Source organism: Balaenoptera acutorostrata, chromosome 3 (genome assembly GCF_949987535.1).
Source record: "Balaenoptera acutorostrata chromosome 3, mBalAcu1.1, whole genome shotgun sequence".
NCBI lineage: Eukaryota > Metazoa > Chordata > Mammalia > Artiodactyla > Balaenopteridae > Balaenoptera > Balaenoptera acutorostrata.
In genome coordinates this window covers 95,976,266-96,002,814 of record NC_080066.1, presented here as the reverse complement: position 1 = coordinate 96,002,814, position 26,549 = coordinate 95,976,266, and the positions used below count along the sequence as shown (strand labels likewise).

The 26,549-nt window shown below is 41.4% G+C and overlaps 1 protein-coding gene and 1 long non-coding RNA gene across 3 annotated transcripts in view; one reads left to right on the top strand and one right to left on the bottom strand.

The window, feature by feature from the left end:
• The window catches only part of INO80 (INO80 complex ATPase subunit), a 128,977-nt gene that overhangs the window by 7,260 nt on the left and 95,168 nt on the right, over nucleotides 1-26,549 (bottom strand). For both annotated transcript variants that reach the window (XM_057543716.1, XM_057543717.1), the window contains exons 28-32: nucleotides 19,211-19,305; nucleotides 13,042-13,114; nucleotides 2,284-2,442; nucleotides 1,543-1,645; nucleotides 648-736 (exon numbers count right to left, since the gene is read on the bottom strand). In XM_057543716.1, coding sequence (XP_057399699.1) covers nucleotides 648-736; nucleotides 1,543-1,645; nucleotides 2,284-2,442; nucleotides 13,042-13,114; nucleotides 19,211-19,305 — 519 coding nt within the window. The remainder of the gene's footprint in view (nucleotides 1-647; nucleotides 737-1,542; nucleotides 1,646-2,283; nucleotides 2,443-13,041; nucleotides 13,115-19,210; nucleotides 19,306-26,549) is intronic.
• On the top strand, nucleotides 311-12,004 carry LOC130707648 (uncharacterized). The gene is made up of 3 exons (XR_009007646.1): nucleotides 311-590; nucleotides 1,002-1,127; nucleotides 11,734-12,004. It is a non-coding gene; the product is annotated as an uncharacterized LOC130707648 (long non-coding RNA).

Sequence of the window (26,549 nt, the reverse complement as noted above, 5' to 3'; positions counted from 1 at the left end):
TGAAACAAGAGTAAGTCCTGAAGACCTCATTTCTGATTTACATATCAGTAAAGATCAGGGGTAAGGATTATTGATATACTTTGGTAGAAACAGCAAGACAGGGAGAAATGTAGGGGAACTACATCCCACTTTGCAGCTAGCCTGGTGGGCTCAAGTAGGAAATGTCAGAAGGGAGACAAAAACAGCTCAAATCCTTGGCATGAATTGGAGAAAAAGATGAACAGACTGGCCAACGATTTATTTTTCCAGTAGTAGATGACACTGAATGGTGCACTAGCAGAACTATGGCAGAAGGAATGGATCTAATGACCTCTTAGGTCCTTTCTAAGATTCTATGGAATCTAATAATGTAACATCCATCTTACATTTATTAGACTTATGCTTTTTAACAGTCCCAACAAATGGTTTTCATAATTACATGTAACCACAGACACATGTAATTATGTCTGTGTGGGGAGTACAGTTCTACCAAGGCTGCATTTCTCCTGCTTGATTCTCTATCAGGACAGAACTGCCGTATAGCACACGTAGATGGAGCTGGACACCAACCAGTAACCAAGACGACAAGCCTGTACCCTGAAGCCTCTTCTGTAAGGACCACTCCGCACCCCCATCAGTCTCTGTCCACCACCCCAAACTTGACATACCTTCTCTGCGTATTTTTCCCGCTTGCGCTTGCGCTCTTTAACTCGGTTGGTTTCCTCCTGCTGCCGTTTCTCTTCTTGTCGGAGTCTCACTGTCAAGAAAATTTTAAAAAGATCTGATGAAGTACCTGTGGCAATCCTAATCCTCATTCTCTGAAATTAAGGTGGCCATATTCTTTTATATTTATGATTGAAGGTATGACTTCTATCCATCTAAGGCAGATATCTGGTGGTCTTCTAACCTGGAGAATGAACAGAGTTCCTTGGATTCTTAACAGTTTTGGGGTTCAAACCACGATTCAGTGACACTGTCATGGGCCTTTCCTTGCCTTTTATTCTTTTTCCTTTTCTTTTCAGCCTTTTAATATCTCTGCATTGCACAGAGTCCTGAAAGGTTTTTAGAAGGTGGTGTGAGCCCCATAAGAAAGGCGTTTCATCACATTTTCTGATGTGATGCTGTCGAAGTCCTCAGAGGTTTACAAGGTAAGTCTGAAACTGAAACCCATTGTTCTCAAAAGCCAGAAGTACTGGGAGAAGCGTTTGTATGTTACATACAGCAGTGTGCTTTTCCAACTTTTCCATAAAAACATTTCTCCGGATAGAACAGAGTAAATTCATTACTGCTGAAGAGTCAAGGGATATAGCCTTCCTGGTACACATTTATTTGAAGTCATATTACTCTAACAATACACACGAATTTTTCCTTCTACTCCATAATACATCCTTCTTTGGGTTTTAATATAAAATATTAACCAAAAAAAATGTTTCTCCCCAGACAGTCTTTGGCTTTGCCTCCCCTTGGAACAGTCAAGGGCGCCTTCCATTTCCAGAAGTGTGGGGCTAAAGAAACATCTCTGTAAGGAGGAGAGAGCGTTAATAAGAGGTCTAGAGTACATACATTTCTTCTCCAATTCTTCATCGTCTAGAAGAAGGCTAACCACCTCTTTGGGTTTCAAGGTATCTGGTTTGAAGTTTCCACCAGAAATCACCATCCGCTGAATCTATATCAAAGCAGATCAAAAAACACCACCATAAGGCATCCATTCCCTTATGGCAAATATTCAGAAAGAAAGAAACATCTTTCTTAATCTGTTCTTCTGGTGAGGCCCCTGGATTTCCTCCTTCTTTTTCATTCGTGTGGCTGGCTCATCCAGGTCATTTGTCCAACAGAAAGGACAATGAGAACTTCTTTGCTTGCAACTGTTAATTGATAGCTATAAGGTCCAATAATACTGAATCAAGAAGGAAAAGAACCCAAAATGATCATTTCTTTAGAAACCAGCAAATTTGTCACACAACTCAGAGGACGATCACACCGAGAGTACTAGGGTGAGAGCAAACGCCATTCCTTCTTCCCCTGAATGTGAAACCACGTCAAACAGGAGGGCCACGACTTAGGGTCCTCTTCACATGAACAACAGCTGAATGTAGGTTGTAGACACCATTCTGGTAGAAAAGGAGTAAGGAATGGCCAGCGCAGTAGACTGCTTTTGTACAGGACCTCATTTTATTTTCTATTCACAAGAAATTTTAGTGCTTTCATGACCAACGAAAGCCAAGAGAGTCTTAGTCTCAGTCCAGGCAATGTGACTGGACTATTTTCTCTACCAGCACAATACTTCCTTTGCCTTCTGCTTACCTCACTCTTCTCCTTGGCTCGCTGCAGAATGCGTTCTTCAATGGTGCCCTTACAGATGAGTCGGTACACGGTAACCTGCTTTGTCTGCCCCAAGCGGTGGGCCCTGTCCATGGCCTGCTGGTCCACAGTGGGGTTCCAATCGCTATCATAAAAAATCACCTGCATAGGCAGGGCAAGAATACAGCAAAGATGAGGCACTCTCAGGGCAACACCAGGAATTCTGACAGCAACCCAGCCACTCATCTATTTCAGTAGTCTGATGCCAGATTTTTTTCTACGATATAAAGATGAACAGGTATCTACTCATAAAACCAAGCCATTCCCTCATCTGCCCTGGGCAAAAGAGACATACTCTGAGCATTTTTCAGGGTTTTCATTTAAAAAGAGGGAGTGGCAACAATATTAATAGTTAACACTCAGGGCTTACTATTTGCCAGTCATTGTACTAGGTGCTTTATGTGTATTAACTCACTTAAATCCCACTACCACTATGATTTAGGTACTATTTAAAAACCCCTTTTTATAGACGAGGAAACTGAGACACAGGAATAAGAGATTTTATCCAAGATCACACCACCTAAATAAGCAGTGGGCCTGGGATGTGAGGGATGTGAAAGCCTTCTCTTTAATCCTAGGCCTACCTTGTAAGAGACAGACATGGCTTTCCTGGCACTCTCAGGTTCCCATTAACAGAGTCATTTCCTGTCTCTTGAATTCCAGGCAAGAAATGTTTAAAGGGTTCTCTGGAAGTTACTCCTAGTTTGCTAAACAGCAAACACCAACAACAACAAAATGTACTCCCCCTTCCCCTGCACCACCAGTGATCCTAAAACCAACAGACTCCTGGGTCCTCAGCCCTGAGGCTACTATCAATACAGTAGACCTCCTAAAAGAAAGCCAGTTCAAAATGACCCTCATCTCTCATGCGTCCTCCTCTACATTCAACCAAGTCACCAAATCCAGCCAGTGCTTCTTCAGAAACAAACCTATCCTTTCTACAGTCCACTGTCCTCCTTGACCAGGCCCTCACCACCTATAGCTGGCTCACTAATGTTTCTAGACCAGCAGGCTTCTGAGATCTCTTTCTTCTTCAGTCTACTTTGGGTACCACTAGAGACCACTCCATCTCTGTCGATTATGCTGTAACACACCGAGTCCAAACTCCCCTCAATAATCAGGTCCTGCCATACTAAGACAACTTCATTTTTATTTTTTCCTAATATAAAAGCACCCCTTCCCTTTTGTCAGATAGGTCTCTTCGGTATCCCTCACTTATATTACGTTTGTTTGTACTACTTCTTGCTTAAGCTGATTTTCTGACTAACAATCAATCCTTCAGCTCTTCTCTGTTGGTTAAAGTTCAGTTTAAGCTTCACCACTTTCAGGAAGACCTCCCTGATTTCTCTTGCCTGTAACAATGTCTCCTTTTCCTATTCCTCATGAATTCCTATTAGAAGTAACACCGGCTGAAACCTTTTGAGCACTTAAAACAGATGTGCATACATATCTCACTAAATTTTCAAAAAAACCTTATATATTTCCTTCATCTTATAAATTAGGAAGAGACTGGCCTGAGTTCACAATCCTAATAGTCTCCTTCCGCAACGTGCACTATTAGCAAAATGTTGCATCACCTATCCTGGTCCAAGTTCCCACTTAACTGCTACCTTCTAAAAGTGTCCAATTATTTCGTGCGTATTACATATTTAAAAAATCTTCCTGTCTAGTCTTATTTGAGGACAGACACCATCCACCAGTACAAAGTAGAATTCTACAATTAGTCAATTGATACTAGAATCTCTAAGGTGTGATCAAAACTAGACAGAGCCTTAAAATGTAGGCTGAAGAGTGATTCATTTCTCTTGACACTGTTCCTCTAGATGCTTTTTCCCTTGCTTAACACCATTCCTAAGTAATTTATTTTCTCATTTAAAAAAAGGAAGCAATTCTTCTGCCATTTTCTGCAGAATTCACTTGAGGTGAAGATGGATAAAAGGCATCAGCATTTTCAATGCTCTTGCCTCTACTAATAAGGACCCCCACTGGCTCTTTCTTATGGTGCTCCTTTTGTCTTGCTTTCATATGACGTATAATCCCTCAGTTTTTATAGTGCAGGTTAGAATCCTTGAGGAAAAAATTACAAACTGCCTGCCAAAGAAAGAAAATCATTATGAAAGCTTATTGTTAATCCACAGTGTCCACAGATCTAGGATTTGGAAGTACACAGTGTTTGTCATTTGTAGAGGAGTATAGCCACAGGACATTCTGGAACTTCAACAGGATATGCAAAACTTTAGAAAATTCAGTTTAAACTTTCAGGGAGAACAAAGGAAGAGAAGACAGAGTTAATGAAAATGAGACCTCCGGACTTCCCTGGTGGTGCAGTGGATTCCGGGAAGATCCCACATGCCGTGGAGCAACTAAGCCCTTATGCCACAACTACCGAGCCTGCGCTCCAAAGCCCGCAAGCCGCAACTACGGAGCCCACATGCCACAACTACTGAAGCCCATGCACCTAGAGCCTGTGCTCCGCAACAAGAGAAGCCCCCACTTGCCACAACTAGAGAAAGCCTTTGCGCAGCAACGAAGACCCAATGTAGCCAAAAATAAAATTAATCTTTAAAAAAAAAAAAGAAAAGGAGACCTCCAATTGGACTCGGGGGGAGGGTCATTATTTGCCCAACATACCTAACATGACCTACATATGTGGAAAATGAGAGTTGATGTCACACCCCAAAGATAGTACCTTAGTAGTCCAAGCCTAAGTAAGGCAATGGTTCAGCATGAATTCATAATGGGGAATCCTGTATTATGAATCATTTCATAGGTGTTTCCTCCATATTTACATTTTTAAAAAATTTTTATTTATTTATTTATTTATTTTTGGCTGTGTTGGGTCTTCGTTTCTGTGCGAGGGCTTTCTCTAGTTGCGGCAAGTGGGGGCCACTCTTCATCGCAGTGTGGGGGCCACTCTTCAGCGCGGTGCGCGGGCCTTTAACTATCGCGGCCTCTCTTGTTGCGGAGCACAGGTTCCAGACGCGCAGGCTCAGTAGTTGTGGCTCACGGGCCTAGTTGCTCCATGGCATGTGGGATCTTCCCAGACCAGGGCTCGAACCCGTGTCCCCTGCACTGGCAGGCAGATTCTCAACCACTGCGCCACCAGGGAAGCCCATATTTACATTTTTTTCCTGGAAGTCTCAGTGGCAACCAAACCTGATTCAACTTGGGTTCTTTTGAGATCATAAACAATAAGATTAAAGCCTAAGAGACAGGCTTGCAATTTAACTTTAAAGTCCCCCCTTCCCCCAATTTAGTGGCTATGTATCATTCAAATGGATTAAAAGAGGTGAGGAACTGGGGAGAAAGAGAGAATAAAGTAAGATTCTACTTAGCCCTATCCAATAAGCTCTTGATGTTTAAAAAAAAAAAGATTCTACTTAGAAAAAGACCCAGGGAAAAAGAATATGAAATATGTGTAAGCTAGTGGGTTAAGACAAGAACTGAGAGAACTAAAAACCAAGTTAGATGATATGAACTCAGGGAGAGGGAGTCAGGGGAGACCATGTCCATTAGAATAGGACAGAGATGACATCTTTGTTTATGGAGCTCAGTGAGACATTCTAGAGAAAATAACAATTAAAGAACTACAACAGCTGACTTAACTAGGAAAGATTAAAGCTAGTCAATCCACAATGTGTGGCCCAACAATGACTAAGGGGAAATATATTACTTGTCAGCACCTTTATGAAGTTGTAACACCAAGCTGGGCGGGCACTGGGAGGGGAAGCAAGGGAAGAAGGTGAGAGCTGAGATGGGGTGGAGGCGCCTGGCTACACAGGTCAATGAGAGGGAGTTTCAGGGGATGAGGGAGTGAAATGGAAAACAGGAAAATTCAGAGGAACAACTGGAAAAAGCTGACCAACACTTGGAGGGTGGAACTCACTCTTTTTTCCCCCAAGAGATCGGGTGGAAGTTCAGTCACTTGGGAGGGCTGAAAGCTGCCCCATGTTGTCTCACGGGACATAAGACCTCTCACACTGTTACTACGGGACAAAAGCTCTTCAATCTCTCTCTACATATAAACATTTAAAACAGATCTGACACAAACAAAACCAACAATGCAGTTTATAACAATCCCTCACTAAACAATGTCAAATGCAAAGAGATCCCTACTCCAAGAAGAATACACAAAGAACAACACAGGCAGTGAGGGGCAGTTGCCATTAATTTCATGCTAAAATCATGTTTTTACTAACAGAGTGAGCCAGACAGAATCCCAATGTTTACAAATACACATTTATAAATGCACTCTCAATCATAAAACATTAAGTTTTTCCTGACATTTTAGGCACACTAACCTCTTCCCTGTCCATAAATGGTTCTGGGGATCTTCCAAAGCTGAACAAATCTCAGGACAAAGGAAAAATACCAGGCAAGCAATTAAGCTTATTGTTTCTCTAATAATCCACACACAGCGAGTATAACTTAACTCCACACAAAGCTTTACCTAGCAACTCATTTAAATCTTTTATTTTATTTACTTATTTTTGGCTACATTGGGTCTTTGTTGCCGTGCGCAGGCTTTCTCTAGTTGCGGCGAGCGGGGGCTACTCTTCGTTGTGGTGCGCAGGCTTCTCATCGCGGCATCTTCTCTTGTTGCAGTGTGCGGGCTTCAGTAATTGTGGTGTGCGGGCTTCAGTAGTTGTGGCACGCGGGCTCTAGAGCGCAGGCTCAGTAGTTGTGGCGCACGGACTTAGTTGCTCTGCGGCATGTGGGATCTTCCCGGACCAGGGCTCAAACCCATGTCCCCTGCATTGGCAGGCGGATTCTTAACCACTGTGCCACCAGGGAAGCCCACTCATTTCAATCCTGTGGTCTCATTTTTTCTGAGTATTCCAGGAGGTTCTAATTTATAAGTCCCTCAGCCCTCCCCTCAAACTTAAATGTAAATTATTTTGGAATTGGGGACTCAGAATATTCAGTCTCTCTCTATGCCCCAGGATATAAAAAGAATTCCTACTTCTACTCCTCTAGCTATGGGGTTAGGGGCCTACTTTGGTTCTTTCTGACTGGCAGGAGCAGCTTACCTGCATAAGGCAAACTGTGAAAACCAGAAGCATGATGCAGATCTGCCCCCCTCAAACCTGCTTATTTTTTGGCCATTCAAATGAATGACTAGGCGAACTATTCCTTAAGAAACCATAGGCCAAACCTGACATAGGCAGGCTGAGAAGAAGGGAAAGATATTTTAATCAAATGAACCAATGCTAGGCCTCCCCAGGTGACCTCATCCAGCTTCATGGCCTTAAATGTTATCTATGACATGATGATTCCAAAATACATCTTGAGCCTCAAACTTTCTCCTAAATTCCACACTCTACCACCTGGGTGACAATGCCACTTAATGTCTGGCTAAGAGTCTTGAACTTAACAAACCCTAAACCAAACTCTTGATTTCCCCTCTCAAACCCATTCTTCCCCACACCTCCCCCTTAACCAGTAGCTGGTATCTCCATCATTCCAGTTGCTCAGGTTGAACACCTTGGAGTTCTCCTTGATCCACATGATCCACATCCAATCTAGTAGTAAACCCCATTGGCTGTGCCTTCAAAATACATGCAGATTCCAATTATTTCTCATCACCTCCACTGCTTCAATCCTTGTCCAAGTCACCATGGCCTTGTGTCTAATTCCTAACTGAACTTCCTGCTTCTACGTCTCTCCCTATAGTCTTCTCCACCCCACCCCCCTGAAGCTAGAAGGACACATTTAAACTCAAGCTAAAGTTCTTCCTCTGTTCAAGTTCTTCCAGTAGCCTCCCACCTCAAAATCCTAACCATGGCCTATTAAGCCCCACACAATCTGCTTCTGACACTCACTTTATACCACTCTGCCCTCATTCATTCTGTTACTCCTACAAAGGGCTTGCTTCATTGCTTCATTGTGCCAAGGATGTTCTCACCTCAGGGCTTTGTTCTGTACTTATCTCCTTTCCCTGGAATACTATTCTTTTCTGCCAGATACATAACTGGCTTGTTTTTCTCACTTTCTTCAGATCTTGGTTCAAATGTCACTTTATCAGAGAGGCTTTACCAGCCCATATAAAACAGCAACCCCTGACCCTGAACTGGGTTTTGTAAAACAATCAGAAGTTTACCAGGTGGAAGAAGACAAAGTGCCCAGGACAAAGATCTATGATGAGGGAGCTGTTAATGTAACATTATGATACAGTATGGTGGGTTCAGGAAACAAGTCAATCGTTATTACCGGAACATAAATTTTTTTGTTTTTTTCCTTGAAAAAGGACGTCTTTGTTTCTGGACAATGCACGCTTTTCTTTAACGATTAAAGCACATGTATAATGTCTGCTTGAGGCCACAAAACAGGCTGTTGTAGTTAGCATAGAAATCATGTCAGAGCCAGAATGATTTCCCTGTACCCCAATATGGGAACACTTCTTTCATCCCATCCAACCGTCCGTCCGTCCATCCATCCATCCACTGGACCACTGGAAGTCACAGGCCACAGGCCCTTCAGAGAGCACCAGACACAGCTTTCACCTGTACCTGCCAAGAGCCAAAGGGCGCTCCGGATCCCTAGAGCCTAACAGACCCAACCCTTAGCAAACCTGCTACTCATTGTGAGGTCAGCCCCCCAACCTACCCCCACCCCACCCCCAGCCCGTGCCCCACGCTCATGCAGTTGGAGGGCTGGCTTCAACTCCGGTGAGCTGGTTTGGGACTGGAAAGGAGGGAGAGAACAGAGGGAGATGGTGGGAAGTAGGGAGGGTGCGCCAGCCTTCCTCTCCTCAGGTTACCCATGTCCTGGATCTCAGAGTCTGTGTCGCCATCTTTGACCCACTGCCCCCACACTGATGGCTGGAACTGGTGGCAAGATGCCAAGTGGACCCAAATCCAGATCTAGGTGGGAGGTGATGGAGTTCACCGTATGGAGGAAGGGGGGTGGGTTGGAATCTGGTGCCTGGTGAGGCGGCGAGTGGCAATGAAGATCCCCGAGTCCCCCCCTCAAAACAATGGTCACGTTGCCGGGAAATCCATTGACCCCGAGAGAGAGCAGTACCTCCCCTAGACATGGGGAGAGGCGGCCCATGCCCTGGCACCACAGTGGGCGGGTTCTCACTCTCCCAGTGCCTTGCAGGCAACTGTTGAAAGCCCATTCTTTCCACCATTCTTCCACGCTAGGCCCCCAACCTCTCCCCACCTCTGGAACATAAATTTTGGAAGGAGTAATAGTATGGCAATTAGGCTGGAAAGGGAGATAAAGGCCACAAAATGAAGGGCCTTGTATGTGTAAAAGAGCTTATACTTTATCTTGCAGATGACACAGACTCCCTGAAGAGTTTTAAGCCAGGGAGTAGCATGGTTAATAAAGAAGGGTATAAAAACTAACAGAGGAGGTATGGGGCTAGGGACTCAGACTGGAGTCCAAAAGATCAGCTAGCAGAAAGTGATGAATCTTGTACTCATATTAAGAGTAAGACTAATTGGGCCCACTGCTGCCAACTCCTAGGCAGCTGTCAGAGAGTCCCCTTTAACCTGGGAGAGAACTTTCACTTTGCTGAATTGAATCTGTGTCTGGGTCAGTTCCTACGTGCTCCTCCCTCTATTTCAAATATGCATTGGTGGGACTTCCCTGGTGGCACAGTGGTTAAGAATCTGCCTGCCAATGCAGGGGACACGGGTTCGATCCTTGGTCCAGAAAGATTCCACATGCCACGGAGCAACTAAGCCCGTGTGCCACAACTACTGAGCCTGAGCTATAGAACCCGCGAGCCACAATTACTGAGCCCGCGCACCACAACTACTGAAGCCTGCACACCTAGAGCCCGTGCTCTGCAACAAGAGAAGCCACCACAATGAGAAGCCCACGCACCACAATGAAGAGTAGCACCTGCTCGCCGCAACTAGGGAAAGCCTGCACGCATCAACGAAGACCCAACACAGCCAAAAAACAAAACAAAAAATATGCACTGGCTTCACTCAGCTGGAGCAAAGCTTGGGATGTGGAGGGGGGTGCCATGGGGCCTTCCAGACTAGATAAATGTAATGACTGAGACCACCCACATGCTAAACAGTGTCTCAAGACCCCTCCAGGAACCAAATAACTTGTCCTCCAATATGCCCAACTTCCCCCATTGGTCACCTCTTGGTATGAAGGAAGCACCCTGGTGCGGCAGGACTACCAGTCTTCACTCCTGGGTTCACGTCCTAGCTTGATCACCACCTGCCTGGCATTCTCACACAGGTACCTGGGCCTCTCTAAGGATAACTGTGGTTGGGATGTTGAGACAAAGGCTTCCCGGGGTTGGGGGTGGAGAGGAGGGGAAGCAGGAGACCCAGAGATAAACTCAGGCCCAGTTCCTGGGGGCTGTACAGAGACACAGGAGAGGCATATCAACCAACCCTGGAGGGGAACAAAGGTGCCGGAGAAGAAGCTACTGCCCCCTGGGAAGCCCCTAAGAGTTTCCACCCCTCTTCCAGCGATGCCTCCAGGACACAGCAGGGCTGAACCAGTACAAGGCTCTGGAGTAGTTCCTCCACAATCGGCTCTCTTTCTCCTCTGAGGCTCCCAATCCCCAACTCTGGCCCTTCAATCCACATCATGTGTGAATTTGTTTTCACCCACCCTGGGAATCCAGAACCTTCCCTGGACTCCCATCCCTAGCTTTCCCATAGCAGCAGAGCTGAGCACAGAGCCAGGCAGACAAGGCCTAGGGGAAAGGAGGGGTATTTGGGGCCCAGTATAAATAATGAAGTCCTGGACCTGGCTCTCTCATTTGGGGCTACAAGGGTCACAGGATCCCTGAGGGCTATTAATGTGCAGGCACTGGGGTCACACGTTTCTAGGTAGCATTTCACAACCATGAGAGAAGAAAGAATTATTATATTCATTTTATTGAGGAGGAAACTATGGTTTAGAGCAGTCAAGCAACTGTTTCACTTTCACATAGTGAACAGCAGAGCTGGGATTCAAACCCAGGTCTCATTTCTCTAATTTGAAGAAACCCAAAAACTATGGAATCTGCCCTCTACCACACACAAACTGACAACCAAAATAATTCATCAAAAAAAAAAAAAAAAAAAAAAGAGTATGACTAACTGGGACAGTATGCTTGAAAACTAGAGCAGAGAACCAAGGGGCAAAGAGAAAGGTTGCTGATATGACACCAAGTGAGCTACCTCATCAGAGAACCCACAAGAACAACACTACCACCAATGACTGCCTTCTCTTAAGATGACTGAGGCTGACGATGTGCACATAAGATACAGAATCCAGCCAGTTATGCCTCCAGCAGTCCCTAGGCCCTGGAACCCTGTCCCAGCACGGTTAATTGGCTGAAGTGGTTTAGATGCCGAGGAAGGTACAGCTGAGTCCTATGGTTGATATTCTACTTGGTGATGTTACAGAATCTGTTTTTCATTCTTGAAGGCAGGCAGTTCTACAGCGTAGCAGCTAACAAGGATAAAGAATGAACACAGCCTAGAAGTGGAACCTGGGAAACATGGGATCTAGTTCCAGCTCTACTGCTGTGGATTTATTCAAGCTTCTTCACCTTTGTACTTCATTCATTTCTCCATGACCCTCCAGAGTTTGCATCCTCCTCGTATTTGTGGGGATTCTGATGCTCTGTATTTCACAGAGAGGTACCACAACGATCACATTAAACGACATTTGCAGAATCATGCCTTCTACAAAACAATTTCCCATTTATGCATTTTTATGTCTCAGGGTTACTGATATTGTTTTTTTTTTTTTATAAATTTATTTATTTTTTGTTTATTTTTGGCTGCGTTGGGTCTTCATTGCGGCACGTGGGCTTTCTCTAGTTGCAGGGAGCGGGGGCTGCTCTTCGTTGCGGTGCGTGGGCTTCTCATGGCGGTGGCTTCTCTTGTTGCAGAGCACGGGCTCTAGGCACGCAGTCTCAGTAGTTGCGGCACATGGGCTCAGTAGTTGTGGCTCGCGGGCTCTAGAGTGCAGGCTCAGTAGTTGTGGCGCACGGGCTTAGTTGCTCCGCGGCATGTGGGATCTTCCCGGACCAGGGCTCGAACCCGTGTCCCCTGCATTGGCAGGCGGATTCTTAACCACTGCGCCACCAGGGAAGCCCACTGATATTGTTTTTAAATATACTTGTAACCTGGGAATAAATCTGAGATACAAAAGGAATGCTCTTTTCTTCTCCCTTTCAGATGCTGAAGTATTCCTCCAAGGAGATTGGGCATAAAAGGATAGATAATTTGATGGGATGTCTTTTTATTTTTTAAATCACCAATTTCATTGCTCTCCAACCATGTTTATAAGTTCGGGATACAAAAATATGAGTTTTTCCTATGATGGAATAATGCATAAGAGTAATAAAACAACTTTTTGATTTGTTCAGTTATAGCTCCTAAAACAAACACATCTGGTTAGTTGAGCTGACTGATTTTTTTTTCCAGTTTGTTTATTCACTGACATATTCCAAGTGTTTAAAACACTATCAGACACATAGGAGGCATTTACTAAATATGTGTTGAATGAATGTGTAAGAAACTTAGAATAAGAGAATGGAGAGAAAAGCCCAAAAGGAAAGCTAAAATGCTCCAGTTCCAGGCAAAGTGCCACTATTGTCTTTTAACACAACAAGAGACAAAGAAATAAAAAGTCTGTGACACATAATAAAGGATAATGCAAACTGAACAACATATTTATAGTAGAAAAACCGCATATCCAGTGTATTTTTGTGCTCTTGTTACTTACTGTATCTGCCGCAGTCAGATTGATACCCAGTCCTCCAGCTCGTGTACTTAGCAGGAACACAAAAATGTCATTCCTGCAGAAGAGGGAGGGATATTTTAAGAGGAAAAAATGAAAAAGAAAAATGGCATGTGGCAAAAGAGAGGGATCTCTGGACAAAGAACAGTGTCTAGGCCTAGAAAGAAGTTTTGGTGGTTACCCAGACGTGATCCAGGTTTCTCTGACACACTGTACAAAGGTGCTCTGTTGCTAAAATCAAACCATGGCAGTCACCTTCCAATCTGCAGATAAACTTTTGCTGCCCATTAATATTGACTGATAGGCAATATAATTACAAACATTTGGCAAATGTAACAGAAAAATATGCTATGGAAGTAGAGACCTCTCTTTCTGTAATAGTCATATTTTTAGCAAGTCAAACTATTCCCAGTTCATACAGAGGGGACAAATAAGTCAGTATTTCCTGGTGTTTCCCCAAAGAATCATGACTTCCAACAATCTGGGAACTAATGATTTTAACTCCAAAGCACTCAAATTCATATGAAGAAAGTTAGTCCCAGAAAAATGACCTGAGGTCAGGATTAAGACTCAGGTTATGACTTCTAAGTATTAAGTTGAAGTTAGGATCAATCCATGAAGACAGGCTGAAATGAAAGTACTTTTTGACAAATGCCAACATAACCCTTAACAGAAACAACACATAGTTTTCTCATTTTCCCTCTACATCCTACATCCTATTAAAGAAACCCAGAATTACAAATAAATCAGTAGGTGCCACTGTCATTCATTCAGGCAGCAAATATTCACTGAATATCTTCTAGGAACAAGGGCCATTCCAGATCACAAAGAGCAGTCTTCGACTGTAAGATTTATCTATGTATACACATACAACTAGGGGCTCGGTTTGAGCCCAGTTCCTGCAGATAACATAAATATATTTCAAGACTATCTTGCATTTTCATGTTCCTGCCACCTCAGGTTATTTTCCAGAACACTTCTAAGGGAAAGGGACTGCATTATACTGGTGAACAAACTTTACAGCCCTCTAAATCAAGCTGCTCACCCCCTTTCTCCATGACTATAATGAGGAATAAAAGTAGAAATTCATTTATATCAGTGTTATTCAAATTGCAGGTCACACCTATCATTGGTCATGAAATCAGTTTGGTGGGTCTGGACCACATAAATTAAAGAAATAAATAGAACAGATTAGAAAATATTATAATACAACAAAGGTCATAAGGATAAGTATTGTTTTGTGATTTCAGATATGGTAGATATGTATTAAATCTCAATGTAAGATGAATTTTATTCTGTGGGTTCCAGTTAAAAAAAAAAAAAGAAAGAAAAAAGAAACACACTGACATCAGGATGCTCTCATCCCTTGATACTGTTCTTCCTTGGTAAAGTCACTTGGCTGCTAAAGGTCTGTTTCCTGTGCTATAAAATGAGGATGCTCTGAATATAGTTTAAGTGACTAAATGATGACATATCAATGGCAAACATGAATACCAGTGAAGGAACTATTCTGAAATAAGTATCCTGGTGAAGCCCTAAGCTGGGTAGGTCCTAGTAGAAATCTGTCCATTAATTTGCTTTCAATTAAACACAGCTTTCCTAGAGGCAGACATGGACAACAGATCATGTTTGGAGGCCTCTTGTGGGGCATAATTCCAAAAGTATTGTACTCTCATGAAAGTTCTGCTCGTTTATCCTTGAATTTTATCACAAAGTTTAATATGTCAGAATTTTATTTATAAGATGTCATCTTTCACGGTTAAATCATAAAGGGCAAACCAAAAAGTTAAAAGGCATCTGCCAGTTTACAAACACATTTTCCCATAGATATGGGATGATATAAATGGAAGCTTGATACCTCACAGCCCATGGGAGAATATTTAACCACAATAAGGCTTCAAATAAAAATTGATGTAGCCTTCCAGGGCCATACTAATCTCTATAGAATAATCCTTCCCACTCTGGCCTTAGGAAGACTGCTCAGTCCCATACATCTCTCTTTCCTGCTCTGTGGACACAGAGGCAGGGGTCAGAGGCTTCTCTCCGATATCCGATATAGAGCTGATGGAGTCACCCGATGCCTAGGACTTTTTGTTGGTGTGGGGATGGGGGAACAAGGGTGGAACAGGGAGGGAGACAGAAGGCAGCTGGGATCTATAGTCAAAGAGTAGAGGCGAAAAGATGGGTCATTTCCATAGTCTGGACGGTCAGAGAGATAAGTCCCCAGATGTGGTAATCATTCACAAACAAGGACTATATATAGAAAAAAAACACCAGAGAAAGGAATATAGGTAAAAATAAATTAGTAGCAAAACTTAGAAACATTAACGGTGGAAAATGTTTTTTTGGGGATATTAACTATTTATTGAGAAGATGCTTTTAATGATGAGGTAGATGGTAAGCAGCAACGTTTGGCTGCATTCAGTGTAATTTCATCATACTATAATGGAAAAATAAGGATTATGGGAACCCTGGGTGATTAAAAATCAAAGAAATTAGTGTCCATCCTGGATCACACTGTTGGGTCATATGTAAACAAAAACATCTAAACTGAACTGTTGAGAAGTTCTTTTCTACTTAATAAATCTAGTATTGATAATGTGAGAATTAATGTTTTGGGAGCTGACTAAGAGGAAGAAAACAGAATCCCAGAAGGCAACATGATGGTTTGGGTGCCCTCTAGGGGGCTATACAGGAATCTCAACTCAGGGTCTCTATTGGAAGGGGCCACAGAGACCAGGTTTCAGGAGGGTCTGTGAAGGAGCCTATGAAATCATGTAGCAAAGACATGCCTATGTCTCACTCTTACTCTTCTTTAGTTAATGGCCCCTGAGGCTACTATGCACCAAAATACTCAAATAGTGCTGGGTACGTAGCTGACTGCAGTAAAGACTTGCTGAATGAAAAAGAGCCAGAATTAAAGATACTGGAGCTTTATACTCTCACCAAGAAGGAAAAATCCACACTACACTCATTTTTTCTCATGTTTTCCAAATGGTCACCTGAGTAATCAGATAATCAGGGGGATCCATTTGGCAAACGTCATGGGGTAGGAGGAAGGGAAGCAAAGGCCAAGGCAACCCAGAGCAAAGACCTTGTGAATGGCTTCTAGGATCACGCACTGGTCACGTGTTCTGAATGTTGCCCAGTCAGGACATCCTGGCCAAACAGTCTTTAGTCTCAGTCAGACTCTTTCCTGGAAGGATCCCTCATAAATAAATCTTGTATAAAGGGAATGTAAATGGCTTTTTATAGGAGTTCTTGTTTACTCTGGCTGACCTTTGAGCCACAGGGCTTTCCAGTTGAAACTACAATTTTTTCTTTTGATGTCTTTTCATTAATAATAATGAAAATATTTGGCAAGTCATGCTTTTTTGTTTTCAAAAACACCTGTCTTTTTCTCTATATTGGGCTACTGTTGCCATTCAAATATGTAAATTTAGATCCCATTTGGAGGGACCTGCCTGACAAGCTTCTAATCAGCGTAGGCACAGTTCAGATTCTATACATGAGAGGTAGGAGATTATTTCCTAGCCACAATCCTAACTCTACCATCTAGCTCATATGTAGGAAGGGAAGGAGACTTTAGTCTGTTTTTTCATTTTACCTAATATTAGATGCAGATGCAGGTGTTAAAATGATTGTTACTCGTTATCTAAATAAAACTCATTGCTCCCTAAGTAATTCTTAGTTGTAGAATTTGGATGCTCAAGTAAGGTTTTCCAGGAAAGCATAAAAACAAGATATTTACTAAGTAGATCTAGTATAATTTAATGGTGAAAATACCCTTCTTTTAAAGCTCAGCTTTTCAAGACTAATGTGTGCTACTGTGATTGCCCAAGTAATCACAAGTTAAATAAAGAGATTTTCGAACTAGTAAATTAGATACATCTACTGATTTTTTCCACTAAAAGGTCACTGTAAAATGTGGTGAGCCCTGGATCTCACAGTCCAGTTTTCTGGGAATTGGTTCAGCTAGAAGAAAAATTGTAGCTCTACCACTCAGAAGCCCAAACTGTTAGAAGTCAACATAATACAGCTCTGATTGGAATCTAAACCAGTAGAATTTTCTACAAAGCAATATGACAATATGCACAGTCTTAAACATTCATATTCCTTTACTCAATAATCTCTCTTGTTTGAATCTATATTAAGAAAATAATCTAAAATGATGACAAAGCTTTGTAACAAAGATACTCAACATTTTAACAACAGAAAGGTGGTATATCCAATGTAATGGAATATTGATCATTAAAAATAATGATTACAATGACTCTTTTTTAATGATATGTGAAGACCTTTATGATATACTGTTAAGTGGAAGAAATGAGGACACAGTCATCTCTACAATATGGTATCAACATATAAATCTAACTACATACACACATCAAAGACAAGAGGAATAAACCAAAATGTTAACAGTGATGGGATTGTGGGTGATTTTTACTTTCTTCATCAAATATTTCTCAAATTTTCCTGAATAGGCATTTTATATAATATACAATGGCCCCAACTGTTACTGGAAAAAAAAAATTAGCTTTGCTATAAATGAGATTCTCAAATGTACAATATCGAACATATTAGTGGAAAAAAATCACAAAGAGTAATAGGCAAAAGATCTATTACTTAATGGCTTTTCTTCTAACACACAACTCATGCTGCCTCATACCAATGTGCCCAAATCACTGAAGTGCTGGTATTCCTGGAGAAAACATAGGCACCCTGGGGAAAACATACAGTCTATAGATCTTGTATGTAAGATTCTTGTCATTTGGAGCTCTGAAGGTTGGACTAGATAAGGACATAGTGAAATGTATTTCATTTGATTTCAAAATCAAGAAAAGATAAAGATCAGCTGGTAAACTTTTTTGGGGGTGGGGAGAGGTGCACAGCAGTATGGAGTGCTAGGAGGCACTACTATGATTATACATGTCTCAGTCAAATAATCAATTTAAGAATCAGTCAAAAGCTTCTGCTAGGTAAGAAGCTAAGTTAGGTCATCTACAAGCTGCTTCAGGTAACAAACTAAAAGAGGTCCAAAGCAGCTCTTCCCCTCCATTGTTGGTCAAACAGGCACCCGAACGCAGAAGTAGTTTCAACCTAGGAGTTATTGGTCTGAGTATATACTGTAAACCAAAATATCAGGATGTATCTCCTTACCCATGCTGTGTTATAAAGGACCGTGCAACAGCAAAAATTCTCAATCAGAGGACATTCTATGTTGAACTACGGATTTGTTTTATGCTGAAGTAAAACATGCTTTAAAACTGAAATGAAAGAAACTAAAAATTGCAACCTAAATACAAATGGCTATGTGCTTAATTTTCTACCCAAGAATTCAAAAGTTAAATATTAACAGACTACACAATTAAAGGCCAAAAATTCAGAATTGTTCTGACTTACAGAACATTAAGATCTACTCTATTCCTTAGTTCTCCAGGTCTAAGGAAAATTAAGGGTGGAGTTCAGGAGACCTGTCACTAGCGGACCCTGGCTTTCTCCTTGGAGAGAGCAGTAAGCAGACCCTGCTTATTACAATGAGAACCTGCACTTGGGATAATTATGGCTCTGTAGGCCATCAGCATCCAGCAGGCAGTATTTGAAATTTCATAGGCTCATTATCAGGTGGGAGAAGTACTATAACTGAGAGCTGCCAGATGAATAGATTGCACACTACTGCAATTTGTCATACTGCACTGTACTACTACAATATTAGAGGGAAAGCAGGAAAAAGGAGGTATTTTTCTTTAAACTTATACAAAATGAAATAGGTAAGGAAAAACAAAAAGAAAATCAACTGTAAGTCAATACCCAGAGATAGCCATTGTTAACATTTAGGAATATAGCCTTGTGGACTTTTTTCTATGTACATATTATTCACATTAGGCTCCTGGTTCATATTCAGAAATCATTTCTTTTATTGCCCAAAGAAACGGGCACTGATTTGGCACTAAAATTACCAACTATTCATTTCCTCTCTCTTTCACAGACACACAGGTCTAAACCACTATAAGCAGATCTAGCTACCTCATAAAATAGCAGAGATTATATCATGATTGCTTAACAATCTGAGATGTGTTGGTATTTCTTTTAACTCACCATCTCAACTAGAGAAAAATCAAATGACCATTTTTATAATTCCTATTAACATTACCTGGTCTGAAAATCAGCAACCATGTCCCGCCTCTCTGAGATCTTGGATGAGCCATCAAGCCTCATGTAGGTATGCTTCCTGTAAACCACATATTCCTGCCAATCAGAGTAAAAAGATATAGTAAGTTTGATGCAAATTACTGCATTCTAATTTCCACAAGCATCTACCCACCTCATCCATACTGGGGGCAAATCATTCTATCCAGAATGAGGAGAAAGCAATCTCAGAAGTACAGGAATTTGATTTGTAAATGAGTTTATTATCAGTGTGCAAAAATAGAGGGTACCCTGAAGATTACAACGACTCTCAATTTCAACTTAGAAACTAATCTTATTCCTGCAGATTTCTGTAGGTTTTGTAAAAAAACAAACTAAACAAAATGAAATCTGTAAACCAAAATGGCTTTTCAGTCACCAACCAGATGTCTCTCATGGCTATGGAATGGCCAGTTTTCTTTCAGCAACACCCACCCCAATGGGTTTCCCTCCAGCAAATTCTTTCTGACCAAAGTCCTTGAATTTACAACCTAAGCTCCCTTCTCCCAGCACAGCATACATCACTGTTAAGGGAGGCCTAAGCATCAGAATGAACAGAAGACAAGGTAACTTTCCACGGCAGAGAATGTTCTTGGCATTATCTGTAAGAGGAATTAAAACTTTTAAGAACGGAGAAGAGATTTCAAGAGATGCAATAGAGGGGATGTATCTCCATTCTTGGAAGTTGCAATTCCTCTTACAGATATGTCCAAATGAGCACTGATTTCCTTTCTTTACCCCGATTATATGGATTATGTTTCAAAAAGTCCACTTGCAGAGGGACTGTTACCAAAACCTAATACAGGGACTTCCCTGGTGGCGCAGTGGTTAAGAATCCGCCTGCCAATGCAGGGGACACAGGTTCTAGCCCCAGTCCAGGAAGATCCCACATGCCGCGGAGCAACTAAGCCCATGTGCCACAACTACCGAGCCTGCGCTCTAGAGCCCGTGAGCCACAACTACTGAGCCCACATGCCTAGAGCCCGTGCTCCACGACAAGAGAAGCCACTGCAATTAGCAGCCCGTGCACTGCAATGAAGAGTAGCCCCCGCTCGCCGCAACTAGAGAAAGCCCATGCGCAGCAACGAAGACCCAAGGCAACCAAAAAATAAAAAGCGAATACAGCTGCCTATTTATAAGAAACACCATGAAGCAGTTTTTCCAGTTCAAAAAGACCTTTTTCCTACTGAAAAAAACTAATCATTTCTACATTTGGGAGATGTTTCTATTAATTAATTTTCTGTGGTCGAATGTTCTTTCATTGTAATAGTCTCATTATGGACCTCTTATACCTGGCTGGGTACTTCAGCACAGAAGGTTGTTACAGTTTGGTATGACTGGTGCAGTGTATGTGGCAGCACTCTTAGAGCAAGTTGAGATATATATATATATATAAAATATATATATGTGTGTGTGTGTGTGTAGGTATGTATGTATGTGTGTGTGTGTATATATATATTTTTTTTTTTCTTCTTTTTTTCTTTCTGTCTCCAGGTGGTTCTTTAAGGGCTTTGGTAATCACAGGGGGGGCAGAAAATATTCAGTCAAAGCAAGCTTCACATTTAGTGGTAGAGCCCTATAATGGGAATGGGTTAATGGCAGAAGAGTAGGGGGTGTTTTGGATGAGGAATTCAGGAAAGAAGATGAAAAATGACAGCATGATGATGGTCTTTAGAGGCTCACTATACCTGGGCAGCTAATCCAATCAGGAGATGTTGCCATCCAGAACAATAAAATACCTAGATTATAGAGAGACAGCCCACAGATTTGAACTTTAACCAGAAGGTGGGCTTCCTGCATAGGCACTGCACTCTTCTGCCTTTTGAACCAGAACTTCCAACTTTAGTGACAGGACTGATAAATGAATCTTCTTGTAGATCTTGCTGTTCACATCATTTATATATCAAGGTCAGAACAACATTAGAGATATTAATCCCAGGCCATAATCAAACCAACACTGATCATAGACAACCTGTTACTGAGGCAACGGAAGTGAATCTTTCCCATTTGCTGCTTTAAGCCTTTGCTCTCTCACCCAGGGGAATAGTGGGATTTCAGAAGGCTTAGTTGAGTTTAGATCCTATTTCAGTAAATAGCTTCAAAACAACAAGTAAATGGACATGGAAACAGCGGTTAAAAGCAGGACAGAGGCATAGCTATATCCTGACAATACAGAAAAACATCTATAAGATAAAGACTGAGCTAAAAAGGCAATTCAATATTTCTTTCATTCACAAATTCTGGCTACACCAAAGCTATCCTAGACATCTCTCTAGAACTCTAGGCTATTTGGGAAAGATACTTAATTTAATCAAATGCTCATCCGGAAAGAAAAGCCTTATTTTTTCCAATTGTTAATTTCAAGAACTGTTCCATTCTTAGTTCAGTTCTCCTATGATCCTAAAAACACCTAATGATTTAATATAAAATTTAATTCTATTTTTTAAAATAAAAAGACAAATTTACAACAACAAATGATTTGATAGTAGTCATAGCACTTTTGAAAAGTTTAAAAATCTATTTAAAAAAATCTATCCCCACTTAACAATCTCTATATCAAAAGGTTTTCTAATATCCGTCTTAAGAGTCTTTCTTAATATATTCTTTTCAAAGCCAGCAGCTGAGACTGGTTAATTAGTAACTATTTGCTGAGTTTTGCAGTTAAATGTCTTTTACTTTTATTTATTTTTCAAACAAACTTTATTTATGACTGCGTTGGGTCTTCTTTGCTGCGCACGGGGTTTCTCTAGTTGCGGCCAGCGGAGGTTGCTCTGTTGCGGTGCGCGGGCCTCTCATTGCAGTGGCTTCTCTTGCTGTGGAGCACAGGCTCTAGGCTCGCGGGCTCTAGAGCGCAGGCTCAGTAGTTGTGCTGCATGTGCTTAACTGCTCCGCAGCATATGGGATCTTCCCGGACCAGGGCTTGAACCGGTGTCCCCTGCATTGGCAGGCGGATTCTTAACCATTGCGCCACCACTGAAGTCCCTTAAATGTCTTTCAAGGATGGCACAGCATTCTCATTCATCCCCCAATAGTCTGTAATTCACTCCCATGCCTGAGGACCACGGCTGGATGACTACTGCTTGCTGGATGACTTTACTGTGTTTTGTAGGAACCGTGTCATGTTAGCACTCCTGTGCATTAAGAAGGGCTTATGGTACAGAAAGGCCAACCGTTACCCAGTTCTTCCTGACACTTGGCACTCTGTAGAAACCAAGGGCATTTCTAACCCAAGTCTACTTGGGTTATTTAGGAAAAGCTCAGAAAATGATCCATCAGTATGATTAAATTTCTTGGAACCTTGTAAACCAAGAATTCCTTTCCACTTAAAGCAGTGAAGAGAAAAGAGAAACCAAATGTAGACCTTCTTCTCCCAGAAGTCTCATAATTTAGTATCCTCCCTTAATTAAATAAATATGAACACCAGTATTCTCAAGTGGATCAATAACCACTAACCAAAGTAAGCTCTAATTCTGCTTGAACTAATAAAATAAAAATTATGGCTTTTAACATTTAGGAAGTCTTTAGACCTATACAGTTCTAGTAGGTACTATTTTTAAAAATTATTGAAGAAGCCAAAGCGGTTATGGACAAGATGTACTCTTGGCATCTGAGTAGTGATTTTCAGCCGGGATTAAAATTCCTGGGTCCCACCCCCCCAGGAATTCTGACTCTGTAGGTCTGGGTTAGGGCCTAGACCGGTTTATTTTTAAAAAGCTCCAAAGATGATTGCAATAGACACCCTATTTCTAGAGCTGAGAACAACCACTCCAGAGGGAAGGCAGGGCAGGGTCCCTTAGAATCATGCTATCTCAGCATGGCTCTCAGATGAGCAACACATGATGTTTGTCAGAAATGCAGAACTGAGGGGCACACCCCATATCTAGTAAATCGAAATCTGCATTTAACAGGTGTGACTTGTAAGTACATTTACACTGTTATAGAACATACCCTTATGCTATTTCTAAAGCACTGGAACACTTTTTTCAAGAAAACTCTTATATGGAATCCCTCTAATATAAAATAGATTTAAAAAAAAATTACTATTCTAGCTAACAAAGAAGGGTAGGGAGTCCAGGCCCCACCTGTTTAATGTCTACACCTAGGTCTCCTGTCCTGTACCCAACCCCATCAGTTGAAAAACCACTGTCTTAGAATACAAATTGAGAAGACAGGTCAGTTCTGGAACACGTCCCTAAGTCCTACCTTTTAAGCAGTAGCATGTGAACAGAGCTATTAGCATAACTCAAAATAGTTTCAGCAAGTGCCTCTCAATCCTTTAAAGTATACTAAATAAAAGCAAACATTCACACACCCAGGGGCGTAATACAAAGGGTCTAGGTTCACGTTGTAGTAGTGATAATGATGATGATTAGCATTTACTGAACATTTACTAAGTGACAATCACTATTCTGTGTATTTTACCTGGTTTTGCTTATCTAATCCTCACTACAGCCTTTCGGGTAGGTGTTATTATTGTCACTCCCATATCTTACAGATGTTAAGCAAGGTCTCTAAAGTGACACAGGCAGCAGGCATGGAGCTAGGATGGGAACTCAAGTAGACTAGATCCAGAGCCTTTAGCTTAACCCCTCCACCTACTGCTTCCCAGATAGAACAGAAGCTCACTACCACGAGCGGAAAAAGAGGGGAGGGAGAAGCCCCACAAGGTTCTTAATATATTATGACTATAACCCCCATCCATCATCATAAAGAAAGGGTAACTGGGCACTTGAAAAAATAAAGGCAAATGTTTATACATCCCTAACGCAAACCTTCCGTTCTGAGACTTCTTCTCTATTTCAAAGTTGTCTCTGATGTTCATTTTAACCCAATTTCACTGTCACAAAAAAATCTGAGGGGAAGACTCAGTATGATCCACAAACCTGCAGACCTAGTGTAACTTTATTTTCCTGGACATGCCCCTTTCCATCTTTGGTGTATATCACCGGCAAAAAGTGAGGCTCCTCTCAATGTCTATTACAACTTCTCTTTTGTCCAAGCAAATTGCACCAAGTAAGTGAAATATGATAGCTATCCTTCCCTTATCTAATATAGAGCCCTCTGGAGCAATCACAAAGCATTCATGGGCCCACCATAATCTGCCTTCACCCTACTTGTTATTCCCCTTTCTTCTATACCATATGCTCCAGTTACACTAAACTACTCCCCACTGCCCAATGTCTTGTACCTTCCCACGTCTGTGCCTTTTTACATCTGGCTTCCTTAGTCTGGAAATGCCCTTTTTCCTCATGGTTGAAATTCTATTTAAGTTCAGTTCATATGTCACCGTATGTGAAGCCTTCCCGAAGTGACCCAGTTGGAAATAAATGTATCATCCCTCTTGCTATCTTCAGCTCTGTTTATGCTTTATTTTTGGCATTAGTATCAGGGTACACTTGACAGTTATTTGTGTGAGATATATATATACATACATACATAAATCCTTCACTAGATACATCTCTTAAAGTCAAAGACCACATTTAACTGGTATTTACCTCTGCCTAGCACAGTGCCTCGCTCATAGTAGGCATGAAAAAGAAATGAACTAAACAGAATAAATATAGTGTGGTTGTAAGCAAACACATTTCTTTCTATCACTTCTAAGACCTAATGAAAATGCTAGTTAACAGTGACCCCAATTTGCTTTTCATTCCACGGAGCAGTTTTAAAATACTCAGTTTCCCTGTATGTTCAGAATCACAGCTCCCAAAGGTTACTTGGAGTTCTAAGAAAAGCCAGCCCATAAATGATAGAATGTCTGTTTGGGATGAATCCTTCCCCAGTGAGGCACTTGCTGACTAGGCAAGTTACACAACCCAGTGTCTCATATATCATCATTAGCTATGGATTATCTGTATTTAATTCTGTGTTGCATTATTTTCATACATTGGTGCAGTGCAAGATTTGTCTGGGTTTCAGTACTTAACAATCACACATACAGCACCAGTTGGCTGACCCTTTCCAAGTATTTCTGTATTGCATAGAAAATACTTAGGCTTATTTCCTTGAACTACAGACTCAGTTGCTTGATGCAATAGGAATGAATCTCAAAAGAGATGACTCAGAGATAATGTAAGTCATCTGTAGTGAGTTAAAAGCTCTCTGCAACTACTAAACTATGGGGGAGGGACGGGGAGTATCCCAAACTATAGGGTAAAATGGTGGTGGTGGGAAAAGTTTTGTCTGACATCCAGCTGGATGCCACCATCCCAACAGCATAGGGGCTATGTATGTCTGTGTCCATAGTACCCCCATCAGGCAACACCCTGTATGTGACTCAGGAAATAAAAAATAAACTGATAACATAACTTAGTGACCTGTGATATCCTCCCTTATTTATGTCCTTGACTTCCACCCATGGCACACTAAAAATTCCTGGCCCTGGAAATTAAGTAGTCTCCTTTTTAAATCCCCTATCTGGAAATACTATTTGGATACCATGGGACAAGATGAAATATTTCTGAATATAGAATTCTATTTGGAAGAAGATCTGATATATTCACTTGAAATTTAAATTAAAGTCAGATTTTTGCCCAAGAGAAGGAGGCTATCAATCACTTTAGAAAATACTGAGCAAATACAAAGTGCTTAGAACTAGTATTTTTCACAAAATGGAATCCTGACCATACAAAAGTGTGTGAATTTTTACTATCTTTTAGTTCTTCTGAGTCCCAGAAACAAACACATAGCCAAGGCTAAGGCACAGAACAAAAAAACCCCAAAAAGGCTGTTAGATAAAAGAGATGCTGACATGCTCCACAGCTACACAGCAGAGCTTCAACAGCCCCATGTGAGCTCAAATTCCTGCTCTATTGGAAGTTTTTCTTCCATCTTTGATATACAGGGTACAAGATGTCAAGGGAAAAAGAGAATCCTGAAAACATTTTTTTTTAATCTAAAAAAACAAACAAGCAAACAAAACCCACAACACTCTGAGAATGAAGAAGCAAGGCCAAGGGTCAAGGTATTTTTTAAAATTAATACTAGGTCATGTTTTAAAGTGGAACATGGCTCTAATGAATGTTTACAATGAAAGCTTCCATCATGAAAGTGACTGAAAAACCCATAATACTCTTTGAAAAGATAATGAAAAGTAGATCTAATCCTGCACTGTCCTAAAATCCACAGTACATTTACATTTCTATAAATGATGAGACAAATATTAAACATTGTGGGCACTGTAATTCTATGCCCACAAAATATATTTGGAGGACTAAATTCTTGGAATACAAAATGTGGTTCGTTTGAATAAATAATATTAAAACAAATAAATAGACTGAAAAAGAAGAAACTTTAAAATTTAA